General features: G+C 35.8%; 1 protein-coding gene across 4 annotated transcripts in view; it reads right to left on the reverse strand.

Moving 5' to 3' along the window:
• The window catches only part of CCDC91 (coiled-coil domain containing 91), a 372,640-nt gene that overhangs the window by 166,520 nt on the left and 182,917 nt on the right, over window positions 1-23,203 (reverse strand). For 3 of the 4 annotated variants that reach the window (XM_065939919.1, XM_065939910.1, XM_065939923.1), the window contains one exon: window positions 7,407-7,484. The exons of the other annotated variant lie outside the window; for it this stretch is intronic. In XM_065939919.1, coding sequence (XP_065795991.1) covers window positions 7,407-7,484 — 78 coding nt within the window. The remainder of the gene's footprint in view (window positions 1-7,406; window positions 7,485-23,203) is intronic. 4 annotated transcript variants of the gene reach the window in all.

A 23,203-nucleotide genomic window follows, 5' to 3' on the forward strand; every position in this document is an offset into this window, starting at 1 on the left:
TTTCAGAACAATTTAAGTTTATGTAGCAATTCTGCCCCATCTTTCACTCTGAATAGCAGAAAATGTATGTGTCTGATAAGCTAAAACTCTAGCGTATCTAGTTCAATACTCTGGTACTTAAACATAAGAAAAATAAAATCAGGAAACTCTCTTCATAAAATGTTCTGAGACTTTAGAAAAGAATCAACTAATTCCTTGCCTGCTCATTTAAATGAGTAAAATATTTATAAGCACTAATCATGTGTCTGGCACTCAGTGACTTTGCCATCTGGGATGTAATACACCAAGTTAAAGATCATCAATTCAGACAAGTTTTCAGAAACAAAGACTGAAAAATGAGTATATGTCTATATGCCTATCTGGTGGAAATATCTTGAGATATGTAAATAAACATAAATAAGCCTGAATTTTTTAAATGTACTCAACTTGGTCAAAAGCATGCACACAAAACACAAGGGTTAGAATAAAAAGCTCTAAAGTTTCAGAAGAGGGTATAAAAATTTCTAGTTTGAAGATGAACGTGATGACCAGGAACTAATTTTCATATCACCAAAAAACTGATACAGAAAATGTTTAGGTTAGGTACACACAAGGGGGCCAAGAAACATGTAATAGACCTTAAATCACTACAGTTATAATTTATTGGTGTTTGCAATAAATATTAAACCAAAATACATTTTCTTTTTTGCCTTTTTTTGGCTAACTTTCCAGTCACCATTTTGACTCATCTATCAACTATATCAATGTTTCAACACTCTATCTCCTATGATTTGAAAAATGTCTAAATTCCTTTAGTTTAAACAACAAAACAGCTGAGTGTAAGTCTATTTGAAAAATAAACAAGTTGAGTCTGAACAAAGAAAATAACTTTCAGATATAACTTCAGGATGAAATAAATTCTGAATACTAGAGTTTCAAAAGGAAATTCTTTTTTTCAACTTTTTTCCAACTAATCTATCTTAAAGCAAACAACACATTAAAAAGAAAGAAAGAAAGTAGGCAGTCTTTTGTCACTGCCTTGAAAAAGAAGATCCAGTATATAGTAGTAAAACAAAACTATTAACCAAAAAAATCCTGTTATCTTATACATGTCAACTTGGGATCATCAATGAACCAGATTTAAAGTAAAATAAAATAAGATAAAATAGAAACAACATGCTAAACTTAATTTCTTGAGTACTTTCCACTCACTGTTAGAGCACGTGAGCAAAAGTTCTAGCTTTGAAGTTGAACACATTGAGTCAATTAGACTTTTCTTTGGAAAATTCTTCCCAAAAGTCATTTTGGATAAAAAGGAAAATTAATTTTAAGGATGTATTAACATCTAAAATAGTTTTACCCCAAGCACTTACATACAGTATATTAACTGAATAAATGTATACAGTATACAGAGATACTTTTGGAAAAAAAAAATAAGAACCAAACATCTGTGTGAGAAATAGAGATAGCAAGATATGTTCTTTTTAAAATTCAGGGCATCACATGCCTTAAGTTAGAGAACTACATTTATTTTAGCAAATATGCCTGTATTTTTTCTATATATGATTTCCTTTGACAGTCCTTCTGTGCTATTATAACAATACTCCACTGTAAGGAAACTTTTTCTTGCTCTGATCACTTATCTTACATAAAGGAAAATAAGACATAAGTTTAAAAAAATCTTCATGTGGGATAAATCTAGTTCCTTAGTTACAGCTAAAACTTTAGCTTCTTTTGTAACTTTTAAAAACAGAAAGTGATCCATTCAACTGTCATTTAAATCTGTCAGAGTAGCTCTCATTTTCTCATAAAGAAAAATTTCCCTGTGATTTCAATCTAAACATGCACACAGACACACATATCCACCCACATACAATCTTGACAGGTTCAATTTAGATAATAAGAATGGGGAAAATAGCTACAGATAGGATACAATGATAGGCAAATAAACATGAAGGGATAAGCTGATGGTTAACAACCTCCTCAGGATAGCAGAATGACTTCTAAAACTTCAAAGAAAATACAGATGCCTAAATCCCACCTATGTGAACTGATTTTAAATTTCCAGAGAAGAAAACTAGTATGATTTCTTAAAAGCAACCCAAGTAATTTATTTATTATGTCCTGCAGAAAGTGAGAACCATGAGGTTAAGATACCCTAATCGATGACAACTGATGAGTACATCACAAGCAAAATAGCAGCCCAGTAATACAACTACACATTACCGTAATAAAAAAAGGTGCTCTGTATCATGGATGCTTCCCAGGTGGCTCTAGTGGTAAAGAGCTCCCCTGCCAACGCAGGAGACTTCAGAGACACAGGTTTGATCTGGGTCAGAAAGATCCCCTGGAGGAGGGCATGGAAACCCACTCCAGTAATTTTGCTTGGAGAACCCCATGGACAAAGAAGTCTAGTGGACTATAGTCCATGGGATAACAGAGTCAGACACAACTGAAGTGACTTGGCACGCATACATATCATGGACAGTAATACTTAACAGAGAAAAGTACAGATACAAAGAACTGTGAAGTCTGAGCTAGTGTATATAACAGAAAATGACAATTTGAAGAAAAAAGCCCAGTTAAACAAGTAAAGGAAATTCTTGTTCCTTGTAGTAAACAATCTTAGATGTGGCATGCTCCTATGGCAAGCCTCCCAAGATCTACATTTATTTTACTGTTGTTAATTATCAGGATAACAGATTTTTAAAATCATGACATGAAAGAAAAAAATAAATATAATGAAGTAAATATTATAGGAAAAGTTGGCATATGTAGCACATTAAGTTAGCGCTAGCATTGTTTTCTTCTGCACTTCAGCAGAATTTCACATGGCCTTTCATTCATCATGGACTTCTCTGGTGGCTCAGAGGTTAAAGCGTCTGCCCACAATGTGGGAGACCCAGGTTTGATCCCTGGGTTGGGAAGATCCTCTGGAGAATGAAATGGCAACCCACTCCAGTACTCTTGCCTGGAAAATCCCATGGACGGAGTAGCGTGGTAGGCTACAGTCCACGGGGTCACAAAGAGTCGGACACAACTGAGTGCCTTCACTTTCTTTCTTTCATTCATCAATCTGAAGCAAGTCACTTACTTTCTTCTTTTTAATTAATTATTTTTATTGGAGAATAATAACTTTACTTTCTAAATGAATTAAAGAACACTGACTTTTTAGCAGAAGCCCAGGAATATGAAGGGCTGAACCATGATCGCTTTCTCTTCAATAGAGATTTCTAAAACAAACTGAAACAAGCATCCACACTGTATAATTCTGAGAGGTAAGCTAATTAATAGTCAGCTGTAAGAAAATGACAAGACATTAAAATTGCTATACTAGAAAACTGATACATTGAATGTTATAATAACTAAATTGCGAAAATTTATTGACAGCATCATCATTGTTGTTTTTGTTGCTCAGTTGCTAAATCACATCCAACTCTTTGGGACCCCATGGACTGCAGCATACCAGGCTCCTCTACCCTCCACCATCTCCCAGAATTTGCTCAAATTCATGTCCATTGAATCAGTGATACTATTATTATTAGCTGTGATCAACATTCATTATCTCACTGGGCCCTCACAATACTTCTCTGAATAGGTTCTATGTTTTATTCCCTCATATACTTATGGGGAAATTAAAATTCATATATAATAAATTACCTGAGGTGACACTGTTAGTAAGTACCAGAGCTAGCGCTTAGATCCAGGTTTATCTGACTCAAAATAATCAATCAGCTCTACTAGTAGAAGTTCTTAGCAGTCCTAAAGAGGAAATTTTTGCAGAGATGCAAATTCCTTCAGGAATTTATAGAATATAAAAATGTATGCATTATGATATACCATTATTAAAGTTAGCAAAAGATAAGGACATTAATACAAAATACATAATAATAGGGGCTTCCCCTGAAGCTCAGCAGTAAAGAATCTGTCTGCAATGCAGGAGACAAGTGGAACACATCACATAAAGGAAAAAAAAAAATTTTTTCAACAGAGATGTAGCATTGGATAATATCCTGCAGCCTTTCATGATTTAAAAAAAAAAAACAACAAACTACATATAAAAATGAAATTTCCTCAACCTAATAAAGGCCATCTATAAAAATCTCACTGATAACATCATACTTAATGGTTAATCAACAAACATATATATTTTGCAGCTCTTATTAATATTATATTGGAAGTCTACCTGGAAAATTAGGTAAGAAAAAAGAAATGAAAAGCATCCAGATTGAAAAAGAGGAAGCAATCTCTAGCTGCAGATGGCATCGTCTTATATATAAAAAATCTTACAAAATCTAAACAACTATTAGAACTAATGACCATGTATAAGAACAACATGCAAAAACATGGCAGCACTGAACAATCTAAACATAAATTAAGAAAAACAATTCAATTTAGAACATTGTCAAAAAGAATAAAAGAATATTGAAAACTATAAAACACTGTTGAAAGCAATTAAAGAAGATAAACATAAAGCCATTTCATGACTATGGATCAGAAAACTTAATACAATTAAAATGGCAATACTCCCTAAATTGATCTACATATTCAATGAAAATACAATTAAAATCCAACTTGAACTTTTTAAATTTACATACTTATTCTAAAATTAATATAAAAATGAAAGTGACCCCATCCCAATGGGGCTTCCCTAGTAGCTCAGGAGGTAAAGCACCTGCTTGCAATGCAGGAGACTGGGGTTTGATCCTTGGGTCAGGAAGATCGCCTGGAGAAGCAAACGGCAACCCACTCCAGTGTCCTTGCCTGGTAAATCCCATGGACAGAGGAGTCTGGCAGGCTACAGTCCATGGGGTTACAAACAGTCTGACACGAGTGAGCAACTAACACACACACCACCCCAGTGAGGATGAGAAAGGGCACCTCATTATGAACTGATAAAAGGTCAAGTCTAGGCCCCCTTAACTAGCCTTTGTTGGCAGGGCTTGAGTCAGGCTACAGTTTACTCTCTGGTATCTGGTGGAATTAGAATGGTTATTATCGAGAGCCGGTAGAAGCTTTCCTGGTCCTCTGGATAGAAAGAGTAGGTTTTTTGGGGGGTCTATTGCCTGATCCCATTGATATTTCTGGGCTGGTTACTTCTCCAGTACCTTGTCTGGGGCAAATGAGGCAAAAAGAGAAGCAAAATAAAATAATTAGCATATGATCTTCTCATGCATGAATCATGATGAAAAAAAACAAAATTGTTTCTTTTCTTGTTCCATAAGGGGCCACAAATCATCAACATTTACATTACAAAGACAACTAATTAACCAAGAAAACATTGATATTTTTCCTATCTAAATTACTTTAGTTTTTCCATAGTACTACGAAGTTGATTGTCAGTATCTTTCTAAGACACTTTGGTTTCTAAAATTTTATACAATAATTAATTATCAGATATATCCTTTGTAAGAATATTGTAGTATCTTTGTGCAAAATGTGAAGCTCACCAATAAATCAATACAGAAGGCTATATAAAAAGTATTTACACTAAAGTTTCATGCTATAAGAGAATTTATATACTTTATGTACTAACTGACTACAAGTATAAAATGATAAATTAAATATAACTTTGTAGGTTACTTGACTTGATACCTAATCCTTTTAAGCAAATTGAAATAAATACATAATGCCTAAACTTCTAAATTCTTTTTCTAAATGAGCATCCCATAATGATATGAGACAAAGAGGTGAAATGAGTAGCTCTCAACTAATTTTCTTTAAAATATAATTTACAAAATATATTTGCAAAGTTGTCACAAGTGCTTTTAAACTCATTATTTGCCAGTGTTGAAAGTAATACACAATAAACATATTTTTAGCAAAGGAAATATGTAGAGCCAGAACCAAAAAAATTTTAAATATCAAATACTAAGTTTTTCAGAACAACACAACAATTTAAGTACTTTCACAACATTTAATTTAGAATTCATAAAATATAAATAAGTAAAACATAAATTCATCCAAGAATACACCACATAATATGCCAGGAGGATTATGTAAATTCCATTATTTTAATTCTTCCCACCCTTAGCCTTAGGACAAAAGAGAAGATGGTTCAAAATAGATCCTATACACTTTCCTCCAACTCAATAACTATAAAGCTGGTTTATATTAGTAGAATGAAAAATTCATACTATAAAGAAAAGAGCCAATAATCACAGCTATAAAAAGCAGACATTTTAAAATAGCCTTCTCAAGAATGGCACAAGTTTCTGTACTGGGTGTGGCCATAAAAATGACCTTCCAGATCCCAAGACATATCTACCAGACTATTTTAATACCTTCAGTTTTTTAAAAAGTGTCTTCAACTTAAATTCTGGATCTATTCATTTTACTACTTTTATTCAAATGACTTGTTATGGGAAGCTTTTTAGCATTAAACTGCCAGCTAATTAAAATGAACTTCTATCTTGTCTAGGGATGAAGCTGAATCAACAAATAATGTCTACATTCCACAAATGATAGAAGGATTTTTTAAAAGTTATTATAATAATTAACAATAAAAATAAACTAATGCCTATTTATACAGGCAGAATTAAGCCAATTATGGTGCATGTATATATATATATATTTGTGTGTGTGTGTGTATGTGCATGTGTATAAACATAGAATGCAATAGTATAGAACAATGACAAAAATAGGATCATTTATATATACTGACAAGAAAATATATACTGACAAATAAGTATAGCAAGAAACAAAAGAATAGATTGAGTAGAAGAATATATTTCTAAAAGCAAATCAAAATTATATAGCATGATATGAGTAAATATGTGTGTGCATATATTTAAATATAAAGAGAAATCTCTAGAAGGATGGACATCAAACCATTCACACATGATTTCTGGGGAGAATTGTTGGAATTTGATTTCAACAAGAAAGTATTCCTTAATTACTTCATGGGAAAAAATGATCTAAAATGAAATTTAGGAAGGAAAAGATTTTGCCATTAAACTCTGAATTTGCTTTAAATGTTTAAGTTTATGCAGGCTTAGCTTATCCAGAATAATACTGAATATATCTCTGATATCGATACTTACTTAATGTCAAATCTATTTAACTTGTTTAAAAAAAAAGTATGAAAATAATTTTAAGATTTACATATCTTTTTTCCTATAAAAGTAGAATCACAGTAAAGACCAAAAAAGCTAATCTAGCAATTAATTTTATAGTATTTTGTCTTAAAACTTCAATCCTGCGTACTCAAATATTCTGTAAGTTCTCAAATGCAGAGCAACATCTAACATTACCTTTGTAACTTATCAACTATGCTTTCAATGAGCACTATTGATCAACTGAAAGAAATTCCATATGAAAATATGATAACAATTCTATAATTTGTGAAGATTTGCATATACATAGTGTTTTTACTAAAATTTGCCAAACTTTAAAAGAATAAAGGAAACAGACTCTCAAATCACTACCTTATATTCATCCACAATAATGCTGAGGGCTTCATGTCCCGCTTTCCTCATATCTTCCAATTCTTGTTTATGCTTTTCCTGAAAGAAAATAAGAAACTAAGCTATGACTTGTTTTTGTTTTTTTGTTGTTGTTGCTGTTGTTTACAAAATAACACACAACTGACTTTTGCATTTATAAGTGATGTGAGTGATTTGTGGCACACCAATGTTGCAGCTGAAAACACAGAGAAATCCATTCAAAAAAACTTTCTGTTTAAAAGCATTCTGAAGATAGCAGTGAGATATTAAATGGAAACCATAACTGGGAAAGGAAAACCAGGCTTACAGGTTAGATAACCGAAGGCAATGGTGTTATTCCTTGAGACATCTGGCAATTGTGGACCTGGATCCAGAGACAGGAGGCCCTGTGTCATCCAACAAGCCAGGACCTTTTTTTTATTGTTGTTACTTCTCCAGTAATAAACACATGTCAATAGTTCAATATGTAACAAAATTTGAGAACTACTAGATTAAGGAGAATAAACCCTCATTCTACCTTCCAAGCAAAGGAGAAGCTGAACTCTCTTCGGATAATGTTAACATCCTATAGAACCTTTCCAATTTTTCAAACACAATGTAAAGCTTTCAATGCAAAATTGTCAGAAATGATAACAGATGAGACCAAAGAAACATAAAATAGAAAAGACAAAAGAAATAGACCAATGGGTGATTCCGATATTAGTTATCAAAAAGTTTCAATATTCATGAATAAATACACACAAGAAAATAGAGAAGTGGAGAAAGTGGATATTACAGAGAATTTCTTCAGAGAATTGGAATTCATAAAATAAATTATACAGCTCAATGCAATAGATGAGGTAAATAATAGATAAAACAGCAGAAAGCAGGATTAGAGGACCAAAAGGTAGTGGGAAAAAACCTATAAATAATTGAAAATATATTTTTTAACAAAAACCCTTTAAAAAGACAAGAGACAAAGTAAAAAGGCAAATATGTGTGTAAAAGAATTGCTAAAAAAAAATCCAAATAAAGAAGAAAAAATAAAATCTAGCAAGACAGAAACAATAAAGTGATGAAGAAAATAAAAAAGAAAATTTTCTAATATTATTCATGAATTCAAGATATTATGCAACCTATAGATTTTTCTAAACAAATAGTAAGATATTGCTAAATATTACAGCAATAAATAAGAAATTTTAGGTAAAATGAAAAATACTCCCAGGGGAAAAAAACAAAACTGAAAGAAGATGAAATAAAAATTCTGAAAAATTTTGTATGTGTTAAAAAAAGAAACTGAACCTATATTACGTTAAAAACAAAATAAAACTTCTGACCAAGAAACATATAAGTGCAGATTATTTAAAAGGTTACTTTTAATAAACAATTAATAAACAAATAACACAACTCTTACACAAAATCTTCCAGAGAATGAAAAAAGAGGGAATATTTCCCCACATATTTTATTAAGAAAGTATATCCCTTATACTAAAATATGCAAAGATAAAATTATGACCAATCTCTTTTATGAAAACAAAAACTAAAATTCTACATAAAATATTAGTAAATGGAATCTAGCAATAAATAAATAATACATCTCAACCAAGTATGATTTATTTTAGGAATGTCAGGTAGGCAGCAGTGACACACACCATTTCAGACCTGAACCACAAAACCTCCAACAAATCCTCCACACATTTCCTTTGTCCCCCGCTATTTGCTTGCTGATGTCATTGCCCTGGATGACAATTAAAGACATGTGCTGCAAACAGCAGGAGGGCCTCTGTCAGCCTGGGACTCTGAATGACTACACCATCACCTCAGTAGACTTGATGAGAAAATTAATGATATTTAGGATAAAAGACAAGAAAAACAGTTCTTCTTCATTTATTGTTGTGAGAGTGTGTGCCAACTTGCCTTGGTCATGTGCAGTTCTGTGTGACCATATGGACTGTAGCCCTCCAGGCTCCTCTATCCATGGGATTCTCTAGGCAAGAATACTGGAGTGGGTTGCCATGCCCTCCTCCAGGGGATCTTCCTGACCCAGGGATCGAATCCTCAGCTCTTATATCTTCTGCATTGGCAGGTGGGTTCTTTACCACTAGCACCATCTGGGAATGTTATCAATTCCTCATTTATAAACTGTTTATACTTAACTTATTCAAGAATTTCTATTTCATTATCAAATTTTAATTGCCTTTTCCAGTATACAGCTTTATGTATCTTTCTGTAGCTAAATCACTCTTTACCAAAATAGCCTAAACATAAAGGACCAATAAGGGCCCTTGATATAAACACTGATTTCTGTTGGTATGATTATCAATCTATGGCTCATGGCAGCAATCTTTTCTTAAAGTCATTTTCCCATTTCTGCAAAAGTTGTTTTTACTTCAGTCGCTCAATTGTGTCCAACTCTTTGCAACCCCATGAACCGCAGCAAGTCAGACCCCCCTGTCCATCACTAACTCCGGGAGTCCACTCAAACTCATGTCCATTGTGTCGGTGATGCCATCCAGCCATCTCATCCTCTTTCATCCCCTTCTCCTCCTGCCCTCAATCTTTCTCAGCATCAGGGTTTTTTCCAATGAGTCAGCTCTTCGCATCAGGTGGCCAAAGTATTGGAGTTTCAGCTTCAACATCAGTCCTTACAATGAACACACAGGACTAACCTCCTTTAAGATGGACTAAAGAGTTGTTTTAGTCAAAACTAAATAACAAAGCAGTAGAATCCAAATACCTAGTAAAGCAAGCTCATACATTCTATTACACTAAAAACAAGCAAACACATGTGGGCAGCACCACCAACTCATCACTTTGGAATGCCCATTCAGGTCAGGTCATCTCACTGATGGTTTGTGACTTTCATAGAGATACCTAGGAGGGCAAAGGTATCAATTTCTATGATGAATAATAACATAGATTTTGTTTTTCTTAGTTTTCAAGATTAAAAAAAATAAAGAGAAATAGGTATTATGATATTTTCCTTTCATATCACAGTAGAACGCCTTAGGCAGTTCTTGAGATGCATATACTGTATCTTAAGACCACTGATTAATAACAAACTCATATAAAATAGGTTACATGGGCAAACAAACTCTGGAAATTAACAATATATATTAAAATATAGAACCTCCTACAAACCCAGAAGTAAAGAAACAATTGAACTTTACTAAAACCAGATTTTTCAGACTTAACTAATTAAATATTAATTTACTTTTTTCACTCATTGATAATACCTACTACCAGCTAATCTCTTTAGTTCAAAATTCAAATTTAGAACAAAAAAGGTCCAAAAGCTTTTCAGTGTTTTACAATCTAAAGCAAAGCAAATTCATTTAGATTTGCTAAATGAAATAGAATATATTCTACTTTTACATCATTATTTAGAAATTGAAGATGTATATGCAAGATTTCAATAATAAAGTTTGACCATTCAGCAACTATGGTTCTGAATAATGACATGAACCATTAAAAAGTATTGAGGGGCTATTAAAGGCACACACAGAGTACAATATATTAAGCAATTCATATAACAGGTCTTTCAAATAGACATTTTATAAATGATAAAAATGTTCTATGACATATTTTATTGCAGTTGAAAATAAACACTTAACCGATGGCTACATCTTCTTACATTGAAGGAACAGCAATCTACTGCTTTGCACATGCCTTAGAATACAGCATGTGCTAAGTTGCTTCAGTTGTGTCCAGCTCTGTGTGACCCAATGGACTGTAGCCTGCCAGGCTCCTCTGTCCATGGGATTCTCCAGGCAAGAAGACTGGAGTGAGTTGAAACATCCATCTTGAGGTGATCTTCCTAACCCAGGGACTGAACCCCAGTTTCTTAATCTCCTGCATTGGCAGGTGGGTTCTTTACAACTAGCACCACCTGGGAAGCCCCTTAGAATACAGCAGCTATTGACAAATGCTTGTTGGATTATGCCGAAATTCTGATTACTGATATCAATTCAGTTCAGTAACTCAGTCGTGTCCGACTCTTTGCGACCCCATAAACAGCAGCACGCCAGGCATCCCTGTCCATCACCACCTCCCGGAGTTTACCCAAATTCAGGTCCATTTAGCCGGTGATGCCATCTAACCATCTCATCATCTATCTCCTCCCGCCTTCAATCTGTCCCAGCATCAGGGTCTTTTCCAATGAGTCAACTCTTTGCATCAGCTGGCCAAAGTATTGGAGTTTCAGCTTCAGCATCAATCCTTCCAATGAATATTCAGGACTGATTTCCTTTAGGATGGACTGGATGTACCTCCTTGCAGTCCAAGGGACTCCCAAGAGTCTTCTACAACACCACTGATCAAAAGCATCAATTCTTCTGCACTCAAGCTTTCTTTATAGTCCAACTCTCACATTCATACATGACTACTGGAAAAAACATAGCCTTGACTAGATGGACCTCTGTTGACAAAGTAATGTCTCTGCTTTTTAATATGCTGTCTAGGTTGGTCATAACTTGTCTTCCAAGGAGTAAGCGTTTGCCTTCAAAGGAGTAAGCGTGTTTTAATTTCATGGTTGCAATCACCATCGACAGTAATTTTGGAGCCCAAAAAAATAAATGATAGAAGACTGAACAACACATACACCAACTATGAGAAATGACACTATAGAATACACCACTCAACAACAACAGAATACACATTAAACTCAAGTAGACATGAAACAATCTCCAGGATAGACTACATGGTAAACCACAAAACAAATCTTTTTAATAAATTTTAAAATACTGAAGTCATACGAAGAATTCTCTTCAACTACAATGGAATGAAATTTGAGATAATAGTGAAAAAATGAGAAAATACACAAATTTGTAGACATCAAACAACATATTCCTATATAATCAATTAGTCAAGAGGAAATCACAAGGGAAATTAAAAATCTATACTAAAAAAAGAAAAACATCAAACCGATAACCTAACCTTTCATCTTAAGGAACTAGAAAAAGAAGATAAACTAAACCCAAAGCAAGCATAATGAAGGAAACTAAAAGAATAAAAAGAAAAGAATAGAAAATCAAAAGAGAAAATAAACTGGATCAAAGTTGGTTCTTTTTAAAAAATCAGCAATATGACAAACACTCATTGACCAAGGCAGGAAAAAAAAGAAAAAGGATGAGTCAAATTAGTAAAATTAATAACAAGGAAAGGGTTTATTACTGAACTTAAAGAAACAAAAAGGAACATACAAAAATATTCAGTTCAGTTCAGTGGCTCAGTCTTGATCGACTCTTTGTGACCCCATGAATAGCAGCGCGCCAGGTCTCCCTGTCCATCACAAATTCCCGGAGTTTACTCAAACTCATGTCCATCGAGTTGGTGATGCCATCCAGTCATCTCATCCTCTGGTGTCCCCTTCTTCTCCTGCCCCCAATCCCTCCCAGCATCAGGGTCTTTTCCAATGAGTCAACTCTCTGCATGAGGTGGCCAAAGCACTGGAGTTTCAGCTTCAGCATCAGTCTTTCCAGTGAAAACTCAAGGATTGATCTCCTTTAGGATGGACTGGTTGGATCTCCTTGCAGTCCAAGGGACTCTCAAGAGTCTTCTCCAACACCACAGTTCAAAAGCATCAATTTTTCGGCACTCAGCTTTCTTCCCAATCCAACTCAAACGTTCATACAAGACCACTGGAAAAACCATAGCCTTGACCAGACAGACCTTTGTTGGCAAAGTAATGTCTCTGCTTTTTAATATGCTGTCTAGGTTGGTCATGACTTTCCTTCCAAGGAGTAAGCATTTTTTAATTTCATGGCTTGAGTCAGCATCCACAGTGATTTTGGAGCCCCCAAAAATAAAATCTGACACTGTTTCCACTGTCTCCCCATCTATTTCCCATGAGGTGATGGGACCAGATGCCATGATCTTAGTTTTCTGAATGTTGAGCTTTAAGCCAACTTTTTCACTCTCCTCTTTCACTTTCATCAAAAGGCTTTTTAGTTCCTTTTCACTTTCTGCCATAAAGGTGGTGTCATCTGCATATCTGAGGCTACTGATATTTCTCCTGTCAATCTTGAATCCAGCTTGTGCTTCTTCCAGCCCAGCGTTTCTCATGATGGACTCTGCATATAAGTTAAATAAGCAGGGTGACAATATACAGCCTTGACGTACTCCTTTTCCTATTTGGAACCAGTCTACTGGTCCATGTCCAGTTCTAACTGTTGCTTCCTGACCTGCATACAGGTTTCTCAAGAGGCAGGTCAGGTGGTCTGGTATTCCCATCTCTTGAAGAATTTTCCACAGTTTATTGTGATCCACACAGTCAAAGGCTTTGGCGTAGTCAATATAGCAGATATAGATGTTTTTCTGGAACTCTCTTGCTTTTTCAATGATCCAGCAGATATTGGCAATTTGATCTCTGGTTCCTCTGCCTTTTCTAAATCCAGCTTGAACATCTGGAAGTTCTCGGTTCACATATTGCTGAAGCCTGGCTTGGAGAATTTTGAGCATTACTTTACTAGTGTGTGAGATGAGTGCAATTGTGCAGTAGTTTGAGCATTCTTTGGGATTCCCTTTCTTAGGGATTGGAATGAAAACTGACCTTTTCCAGTCCTGTGGCCACTGCTGAGTTTTCCAAATTTGCTGGCATATTGAGTGCAGCACTTTCACAGCTTCATCTTTCAGGATTTGAAATAGCTCAACTGGAATTCCATCACCTCCACTAGCTTTGTTCATAGTGATGCTTTCTAAGGCCCACTTGACTTCACATTCCAGGATGTCTGGCTCTAGGTGAGTGATCAGATCATTGTGATTATCTGGGTCGTGAAGATCTTTTTTGTACAGTCCTTCTGTGTATTCTTGCCACCTCTTCTTAATATCTTCTGCTTCTGTTAGGTCCATACCATTTCTGTCCTTTATTGAACCCATCTTTGCATGAAAAGTTCCCTTGATATCTCTAATTTTCTTGAAGCGATCTCTAGTCTTTCCCATTCTGTTGTTTTCCTCTATTTCTTTGCATTGATAGCTGAGGAAGGCTTTCTTATCTCTCCTGGCTATTCTTTGGAACTCTGCATTCAAATGGGAATATCTGTCCTTTTCTCCTTTGCTTTCTGCTTCTCTTCCTTTCATAGCTATTTGTAAGGCCTCCTAGACAACCATTTTGCCTTTTTGCATTTCTTTTCTATGGGGATGTTCTTGGTCCCTGTCTTCTGTACAGTGTCACAAATCTCTGTCCATAGTTCATCAGACTATCTGTCTATCAGATCTAGTCCCTTAAATCTACTTCTCACTTCTACTGTATAGTCATAAGGGATTTGATTTACATCATACCTGAATGGTCTAGTGGTTTTACCTACTTTCTTCAGTTTAAATCTGAATTTGGCAAAAAGGAGTTCATGATCTGAGTCACAGTCAGCTCCTGGTCTTGTTTTTGCTGACTGAATAGAGCATCTCCATCTTTGGCTGCAAAGAATATAGTCAGTCTGATTTTGGTGTTGACCATCTACTGATGTCCATGTGTAGAGTCTTCTCTTGTGTTGTTGGAAGAAGGTGTCTGCTGTGACCAGTGTGCTCTCTTGGCAAAACTCTATTAGCCTTTGCCCTGCTTCATTCTGTACTCTAAGGCCAAATTTGCCTGTTACTCCAGGTGTTTCCTGACTTCCTACTTTTGCATTCCAGCCCCCTATAATGAAAGGGACATCTTTTTGGGGTGTTAGTTCTAAAAGTTCTTGTAGGTCTTCATAGAACTGTTCAACTTCAGCTTCTTCAGCATTACTGGTTGGGGCATAGGCTTGGAATACCGTGATATTGAATGATTTGCCTTGGAAAAGAACAGAGATCATTCTGTTGTTTTTGAGACTGCATTAGGGTACTGCATTTCAGACTCTTTTGTTGACTATGATGCCTACTCCATTTCTTCTAAGGGATTCCTTCCCACAGTAGTAGATATAATGGTCATCTGAGTTAAAATCACCCATTCCAGTCCATTTTAGTTTGCTGATTCCTAGAATGTTGACATTCACTCTTGCCATCTCCTGTTTGACCATTTCCAATTCATGAACCTAACATTCCAGGTTCCTATGCAATATTGCTCTTTACAGCATCGGACCTTGCTTCTATCACCAGTCTCATCCACAACTGGGTATTGTTTTTGCTTTGGCTCCATCCCTTCATTCTTTGTGGAGTTATTTCTCCACTGATCTCCAGTAGCATATTGGGCACCTACCGACCTGGGGACTTCCTCTTTCAGTATCCTATCATTTTGCCTTCTCATACTGTTCATGGGGTTCTCAAGGCAAGAGTACTGAAGTGGTTCGCCATTCCCTTCTCCAGTGGACCACCTTCTGTCAGACCTCTCCACCATGACCCGACCATCTTGGATAGCCCCACACGGCATGGCTTAGTTCCACTGAGTTAAACACAACTGTGGTCCTGTGATCAGATTGGCTAGCTTTCTGTGATTATGGTTTCAGTGTGTCTGCCCTCTGATGCCCTCTCGCAACACCTACTGTCTTACTTGGGTTTCTCTTACTTTGGACGTGGGGTATCTCTTCACAGCTGCTTAACTGCCATCTATTTTCTTATTCAAGATGTTATTTATTGACTTTTCTCCCTTAACTACTTTAGACTAGTTTTTTTAAGAAAATATAAGAAGATTCAAAAATCATGTAGCCTCTGCTGCTGCCAATCACCAAGCCCAATCCACTCCTCTTCCTTCTTGAAATATTTTCTTCATTTGTTTCTTCTCCTTCTCAGTCCATCCCATTTGCTCTTCTTCACTGCCCCAATCTCAAACTGCAGGAGTTCCAGAGGATGAGAACTCTTCTTTAACTTGTTTAACTGATAAGTAAACTTAAATATCATCTTTGTACAACTCCTTAAATTATATCTCCAATTCTGCCATAGCTAATCGTCAGATTTCTTAATCTAGCTGTCTATTAAAGTCTTTACATGTATATCTAAAAGAAATCTCAAAATTAACATGTCCAATGTCAAACCTTTCATTTTCCTTTACCAATCTTCCCTTCGCTCAAAAAAATCCTGAAATCATTTTTAGTTTCTCTACTTTTTTCCCATCACAATCCACATGTAATATACCACAAAACCTTACTGGTTTGATGTTCATTTTTATATCTTTAACAAAGTCTTTAACTTTGTTAACTTTAACAAAGTCTAAAACATCTAAAACAAAAAAGTTAACTTCAACAAAGTCTAAAACATCTGATTAAAATTTCTTTAACAAAGTCTTTAACAATACAACTGTGTGCTAGGCACTGTTCTAAACCCTTTGCAAATACTGGGCCATTTACTTACTTATTTAAACCTCCTAATGTCTCCATCTCATGATCTACAATCTGGACAGTTGTCAACATCTCCACTGCTACTTCTCCAGTCCACACTATGATCATTTCCCAACATCCCTGCCTCTTTGATTCTACCCTTCCTCCAAGACTGCAGCCAAAACAGTCCTTTAAAACTTGAGGACAATCACAAAGAATGTAATTTCTATGATGGCAGGAATTGTTCACCACAGTATCCATTAACACCTAAAATAGTACCAGGCATAGTATGGGTACTCAATAAATATCTGTAAAATAATAAAATATCACACACCTGACTAAAATTTCTAAGCTTCCACATTACTGCAAATAAACTCCATAATCCCTACCATAGCCCAAAGTTATACCCCTCTCTCCCTAAATCCTTCCATTTGTTGTCACTGGCCTTCCTCAAATCATTATAAGCACATTATTACCATAAAGCTATTGAAGTTATTTGCTGTGTTTGATATACTCTTTGCCCCACATACCACACACTCATTTCCTCTGGTACTATTCAAAAACCATCATACCAGAGGGATGCTCACTGACCACCCTATATAAAATATCACACACTCATCATTGTCCACTAATCATGCTTTATTTTTATTCGCACTTATCACTACTTACTGTTTGGTACTCTTCATTGCCCATCTCTCTCACACACTGGGGAAGATAATGATGGTACTCTTAATACTATGGCACGTGGGAAAGTGAGGAAAAACCAGACAGGAGGGAGATTTCAAAATCTGACATTAAGTTCAATTTAGGAAGGCGAAATTTCACTTGCCATTGAACATACATATCTCAAACGGCACCTTGTATATAATGCCTGCTCAATAAATAAGGACTGAATAAAGATGAGATTGAACAGACAGGATCTGAAGACCAGATATATTAGGGAAGTAAGAAAGGTGTTTCATTCTTCACCAGAGAAAGTTATTTAAAATCATAATAAGAATTGTTGAAAATGTATTTAAAATTTGGTCTTCAAAAAGAAGGCTACTTGATAGATTCACATATCTGTTTGTTGAATGAATAAATTAGATTATGATCAATGCTCTTTTTCTGATATAAGCCCAGCATATAAATTGATGGGGAATACATGTAAATCCATGGCTGATTCAGGTCAATGTATGAAAAAACCCACTACAATATTGTAAAGTAATTAGCCTCCAACTGATAAAAATAAATGAAAAAAAAAAAAACAACAATAAAAAAAGAAACATCTTTGAGCAAGTTTCTTTACCTATTAAATCAGAGAGTTAGATGAAATCATTTCTAAAATATACTACCAACTTCTGACGGACAAGTGTTTGAGCAAATTCCAGAAGACAGTGAAGGAAAAGGAAGGCTGGTATGCTACAGTCCATGGGGTTGCAAAGAGTCAGACACAACTTAGCACTTGAACAACAATGAATAACAGTCTACGATATCATTCTATGATGCTATATGTTAAAACTAGCTAGATAAATCAACCCACTTTGCTTACTTCAAAGTTACTGATGGTAATCATACAACCACACTGTAACAGATCAGGCTGCCCAGTCACCAAAAGAAAAACACAGGAATAACCAAATAGTCATGCATGGCCTGAAATTCTTTTTACAACCTATGTTCAAAGTAGTCAAAACCAAATTTGAGCACAATGATAGCTTTCTTTCAAAATGTCAAACCCAAAACCATCATCAGAATGGGAAGATTCAGGAAAATGCCCTCACCTTAAATAAAGCCACAGAGTTTCTAAACAAGACTTCAAAGGTAAGCTTTTTCAATGCATCCATTTTACAAATGAGGAAACTAAGGCTGAGAGACCAAGAAGTCTGTTCAAGATCACTGAGTTATCAGTGAGGGCAGGGCAAAGGCTAAATCACATCTTCTGATCTGCCAGCCAAATGTATACTGAAAATTATCATGACAAAGACTGAACTATCTGATATCTGAGTACATTCCAAATTGCTTTTCAACAGATTTTCTTTCTATAAAAACTCATTAATAAATAGACTAATCTGTCATAAGTCACTCCTTCTGAAGGACATGATTTTGAGCAAACTCCAGAAGATAGTGAAGGACAGGGAAGCCTGACATGCTACAGTCCATGGAGTCTCAGAGTCAGACACAACTTAGTGGGTTGAACAACAATGAACAATATCTGATGAAAATAACACACAAACTGATCACTCTTGATAAAATTGAAATAGTCAATCATCAGTTCATTACTGTCAGCCAGAAATACCGTTGTGACAAAAATGTGAAAGGTACTTTTCAAATGTTACCAGAAGCACATTAACTCTGCTACTCACAATCACCCAGTATCAATCCTTTGTTGAAATTATTAAACATACATAGGTCTAGTATTTTAATATGCCTGCACATGTTTGTTGCTGAAAAACTACCTTTGATTGAATACATGTGTAAATAGGAACCACAAAATTAACAAATATAGATGCTTCATGGGAAAACGAGAAATTAGCAACTTGAAAAAAAACTTTAAAATCTCATTGCTATATTGATGACAAAACTCTATTCAAATATTTGAATCACAATTCATGCAGAAAAATATTTTTAAGCCAAATCTAAAGGGAAAAACTGATAAACACTTTACAATTCACATTATTATTGGCCGTAAAAAAATCCAGTAGAACCCATACTGTGTGCTCAATCGCTTCAGTCATGTCCAACTCTGTGCAACCTTACAAACTACAGACTGCCAAGCTCCACTGTCCATGGATTCTGCAGGGAAGAATACTAGAGTGGGTTGCCATGTCCTCCTCCAGGGGCTCTTCCCAACTCAGGGATCAAGGCCACGTCTCATGCCTCCTGCATTGGCAGGCAGGTTTTTTATCACTAGTGCCACCTGGGAAGCCCATACTAATCATCTCTAATAAATTAATTGATGCATAGTAGCAGGATCCTCACAAATTAAAGACAGTAAAAGGCAACATTTGACTGATGTATTTAGAATGAATTATTACAGTAGTTTTAAAAAAACACTTGAGAAGGACAGAAGGTAGGAAGCAAGGAATGGAGAGAGGGAGTGAGAGACAGAGGGAGAAAGGAAAATTCACAAATCCAATCCACTATTCTACTTCACCTATTAGAAAATAGTTGCTTTTCACCCTCCAAATTCTTTAGCCAAGAACAAGTCTATAATTAGACTGAACCTAATTAGTAGAATATAATTAACTAATATAGCCTGATTGAGAAAAGTTTTCTAATCCAGGTGTCATCACCACTCTCTCTGAAGCCACAAGATTATATCCTTTACAAAACAAGTAACCCACTATATTGGGTAAGGCAGTCATAAGCATCTCCAGATAGTCCAAAAGGAAATTTGCAGGGTAAGAAATCAAAGTAAAGATAATTGGATAACATCTAACCAATGCACTGGAAGATTTGGACTGAGAAATGGTATAAAATGCTCCCACCAAAATCTGAAGAATCTAACATATGACACAATTATAAATGTCACAGAGGCACGAAGATAAAATTATCCCATAGGCACCCACTTTGTCAAAACAGAAAAAAAACAACAAAACACCACCTCTCCATCTCTTACTGACCCCACATTCAATAGCTGCAACAAGCCTAGTTGCAATCTCTAATAAAGGAAAGTAGGTTTCCCTGGCATGATGCAGCAGTCTTTCCAACTGAATATATGTTTAATCTTTACCTCCTTACTCCCTCATTTCTTAGTTTCCCTATACAACCAGTAAAAACAATACATGACAGAATTCTTCAAAATATTACCAAGTAAGTTTCACAGACTAATTCAAATACTTAGCTAAATATAAAATGGGAGAAAAAAATAACACAAGCATGAAAGAATCAGCCTAAAGGTAAAGTAATCTTACATATGGAAATAAAGCATTAGTGCCATAATCAACTGTATCCAGTACTGAAACAGACACCCTTAAATGTGTGTCCCATTAGCTTAAGACTTCCAAAATTTTTCAAAGAGTTCATTTTCATGTCTGGCCCTGACCCATTAATGGCCAACTTAACCCAACTGTATGGATTTCATCAGCACACAGACCCCAAACTATTGGCTTTGTGGCCCCCTCTCAGACAAAAACAACATAATGAAACAAATTTCTTCTCGGACTCTTCTAACAGATACAATGGATGATGGTATGCAAAAAAAATCCCATGATGTCTTCACACCAGCACTGAGGTAACTGATTTTTCTACATGCCACCTTACAAAACCCAAATGTGACAATGTCACATCCATGTCTAAAGCAAACTTTTAGGAAAGAATTAATAGTTTCAAATGAGAAATGAGTAAGCAGGCCATAGCCAATTTATTGGTTAAAGATGAAAACAACTACTCAAGTGCAATTCATAACAGAAGATGATATGTTTATAGCAGTGCCATTATTGTTGTCACTATCATTGCTCAGTTAACACAACAATTTCTCCACCAACTATAATCCATTAAAGGATAAAGGCCAAATCCTTCAAAGGCTGAGAATCTGGCCCCTTGCATAACGATGGCTAAATTCTTAGCTGATTTGTTGACTGGACTGGAACTGCTCCTATTGCTACTTCAATGTCACCTTATTATTTGCTCCAAAGGGAAAGGCAGAAACTCCACTCTGTGCCACATTTAAAACAAATTACTATTTGTTTTCAACTTTGTTAAAGCCTTCAAAGGCAAAGTGCCTTGAGAAGCAGATGCTCAAAGCTAATTCAAGCCAAGCAGAAAGAAAAGAAAGGAATGGAAAGGAGAAAGGGAGAGGAAAAGATGATGAAGGAAAAGAAGGGGGAAGGAAGGAAAAAAGGAGGATAAGGAGGGGGAAAGAAAAAAGAGCAGACAGTTTGCAACAGTTAATGGGAAAGACTGATGCCTTATGTATACATCTACAAACAAGACCCCATTCAGTGAGGATGTCAACATCATCAAATTCTAATTTCTTACAACTTTTATCTTTTTAACCCTGCTCTCCACAATTTGGCTGTATTTTAAATTCTGATAACAGAAAGGAACGTTCTAACAACACTGTCTCTCAAAATAGTTAATATTTTGACAGGAAAAAAAATGGCTTAATAATAAAAGTCACTTTTCAATGTTTTGGTCATTTGTCTTCATATTCTGAGTGTTTCTATCCACATTATTATGATCTGCATTAACATTTTAAAAATACACTGAAATTCATCTTTGGTGCATGAAGTGGGTTGAATTGTGATGCCCTCAAGAAAGATAATCTCCTAATTGCTGGTATCTGTGTATGTAATTTGAAACTAGGGTCTTTGATATCCCAAGATAAGATTACCTTGGACACAGAGTGAACCCTAAGTCCTAAGATTAGTTTCCCTAAAGGAAAGGGGAGCGAGACTAGTGGAGGAGGAGGCAGAAACTGACTTCAGCTCCTTCAAGACAAAGAATGCCAGCTCCAAGAACAGCACTGCCAACATGTAGATTTTAGACTTTATTTCCCATAACTGTGAGAGAAAAAATTTTTGCTACCATACATCATCAAGTTTGTGGAACCTTGTTACAGCTTTAGGAAATACAAGCTTCATGTGATATGTTGGGCTGGATGAAGCACAAGCTGGAAGCAAGATTGCTGGGAGAAATATCAGTAACCTCAGATATGCAGATGATACCACCCTTATGGCAGAAAGCCAAGAAGAACTAAAGAGCCTCTGGATGAAGGTAAAAGAAGAGCATAAAAAAGCTGGCATAAAACTCAACATTGAAAAAACATCCTGGCATCTGGTCACATCACTTCATGGCATAAAGGTAGGGAAACACTGGAAACAGTGGCTGACTATTTTTTGGGGCTCCAAAATCACTGCAGATGGTAACTGCAACCATGAAATTAAAAGAGGCTTGCTCCTTGGAAGAAAAGCTATGACAAACTTAGGCAGCGTTATTAAAACGCAGAGACATTACATTGCCAACAAAGGTCCATATAGTCAAAGCTATGGTTTTTCCACTAGTCACATATGGATGTGAGTTCAGTTCAGTCGCTCAGTCGTGTCCGACTATTTGTGACCCCATGAATCGCAGCACGCCAGGCTTCCCTGTCCATCACAAACTCCCGGAGCTTACTCAAACTCATGCCCATCAAGTCGGTGATGCCATCCGGCCATCTTATCCTCTTGTCGTCCCCTTCTCCTCCTGCCCCCAATCCCTCCCAGCATCAGGGTCTTTTCAAATGAGTCAACACTTTGCATGAGGTGGTCAAAGTATTGGAGTTACAGCTTCAGCATTAGTCCTTCCAATGAACACCTAGGACTTATCTCCTTCAGGATGGACTAGATAGATCTCCTTGCAGTCCAAGGGACTCTCAAGAGTCTTCTACAACATCACAGTTCTAAAGCATCAATTTTTCGGTGCTCAGCTTTCTTCACAGTCCAACTCAAACATCCATACATGACCACTGGAAAAACCATACCCTTGACCAGACAGACCTTTATTGGCAAAGTAATGTCTCTGCTTTTTAATATGCTATCTAGGTTGGTCATAACGTTCCTTCCAAGGAGTAAGTGTCTTTTAATTTCATGGCTGCAGTCACCATCTGCAGTA

The sequence above is a fragment of the Muntiacus reevesi genome, chromosome 1 (assembly GCF_963930625.1).
Source record: "Muntiacus reevesi chromosome 1, mMunRee1.1, whole genome shotgun sequence".
NCBI lineage: Eukaryota > Metazoa > Chordata > Mammalia > Artiodactyla > Cervidae > Muntiacus > Muntiacus reevesi.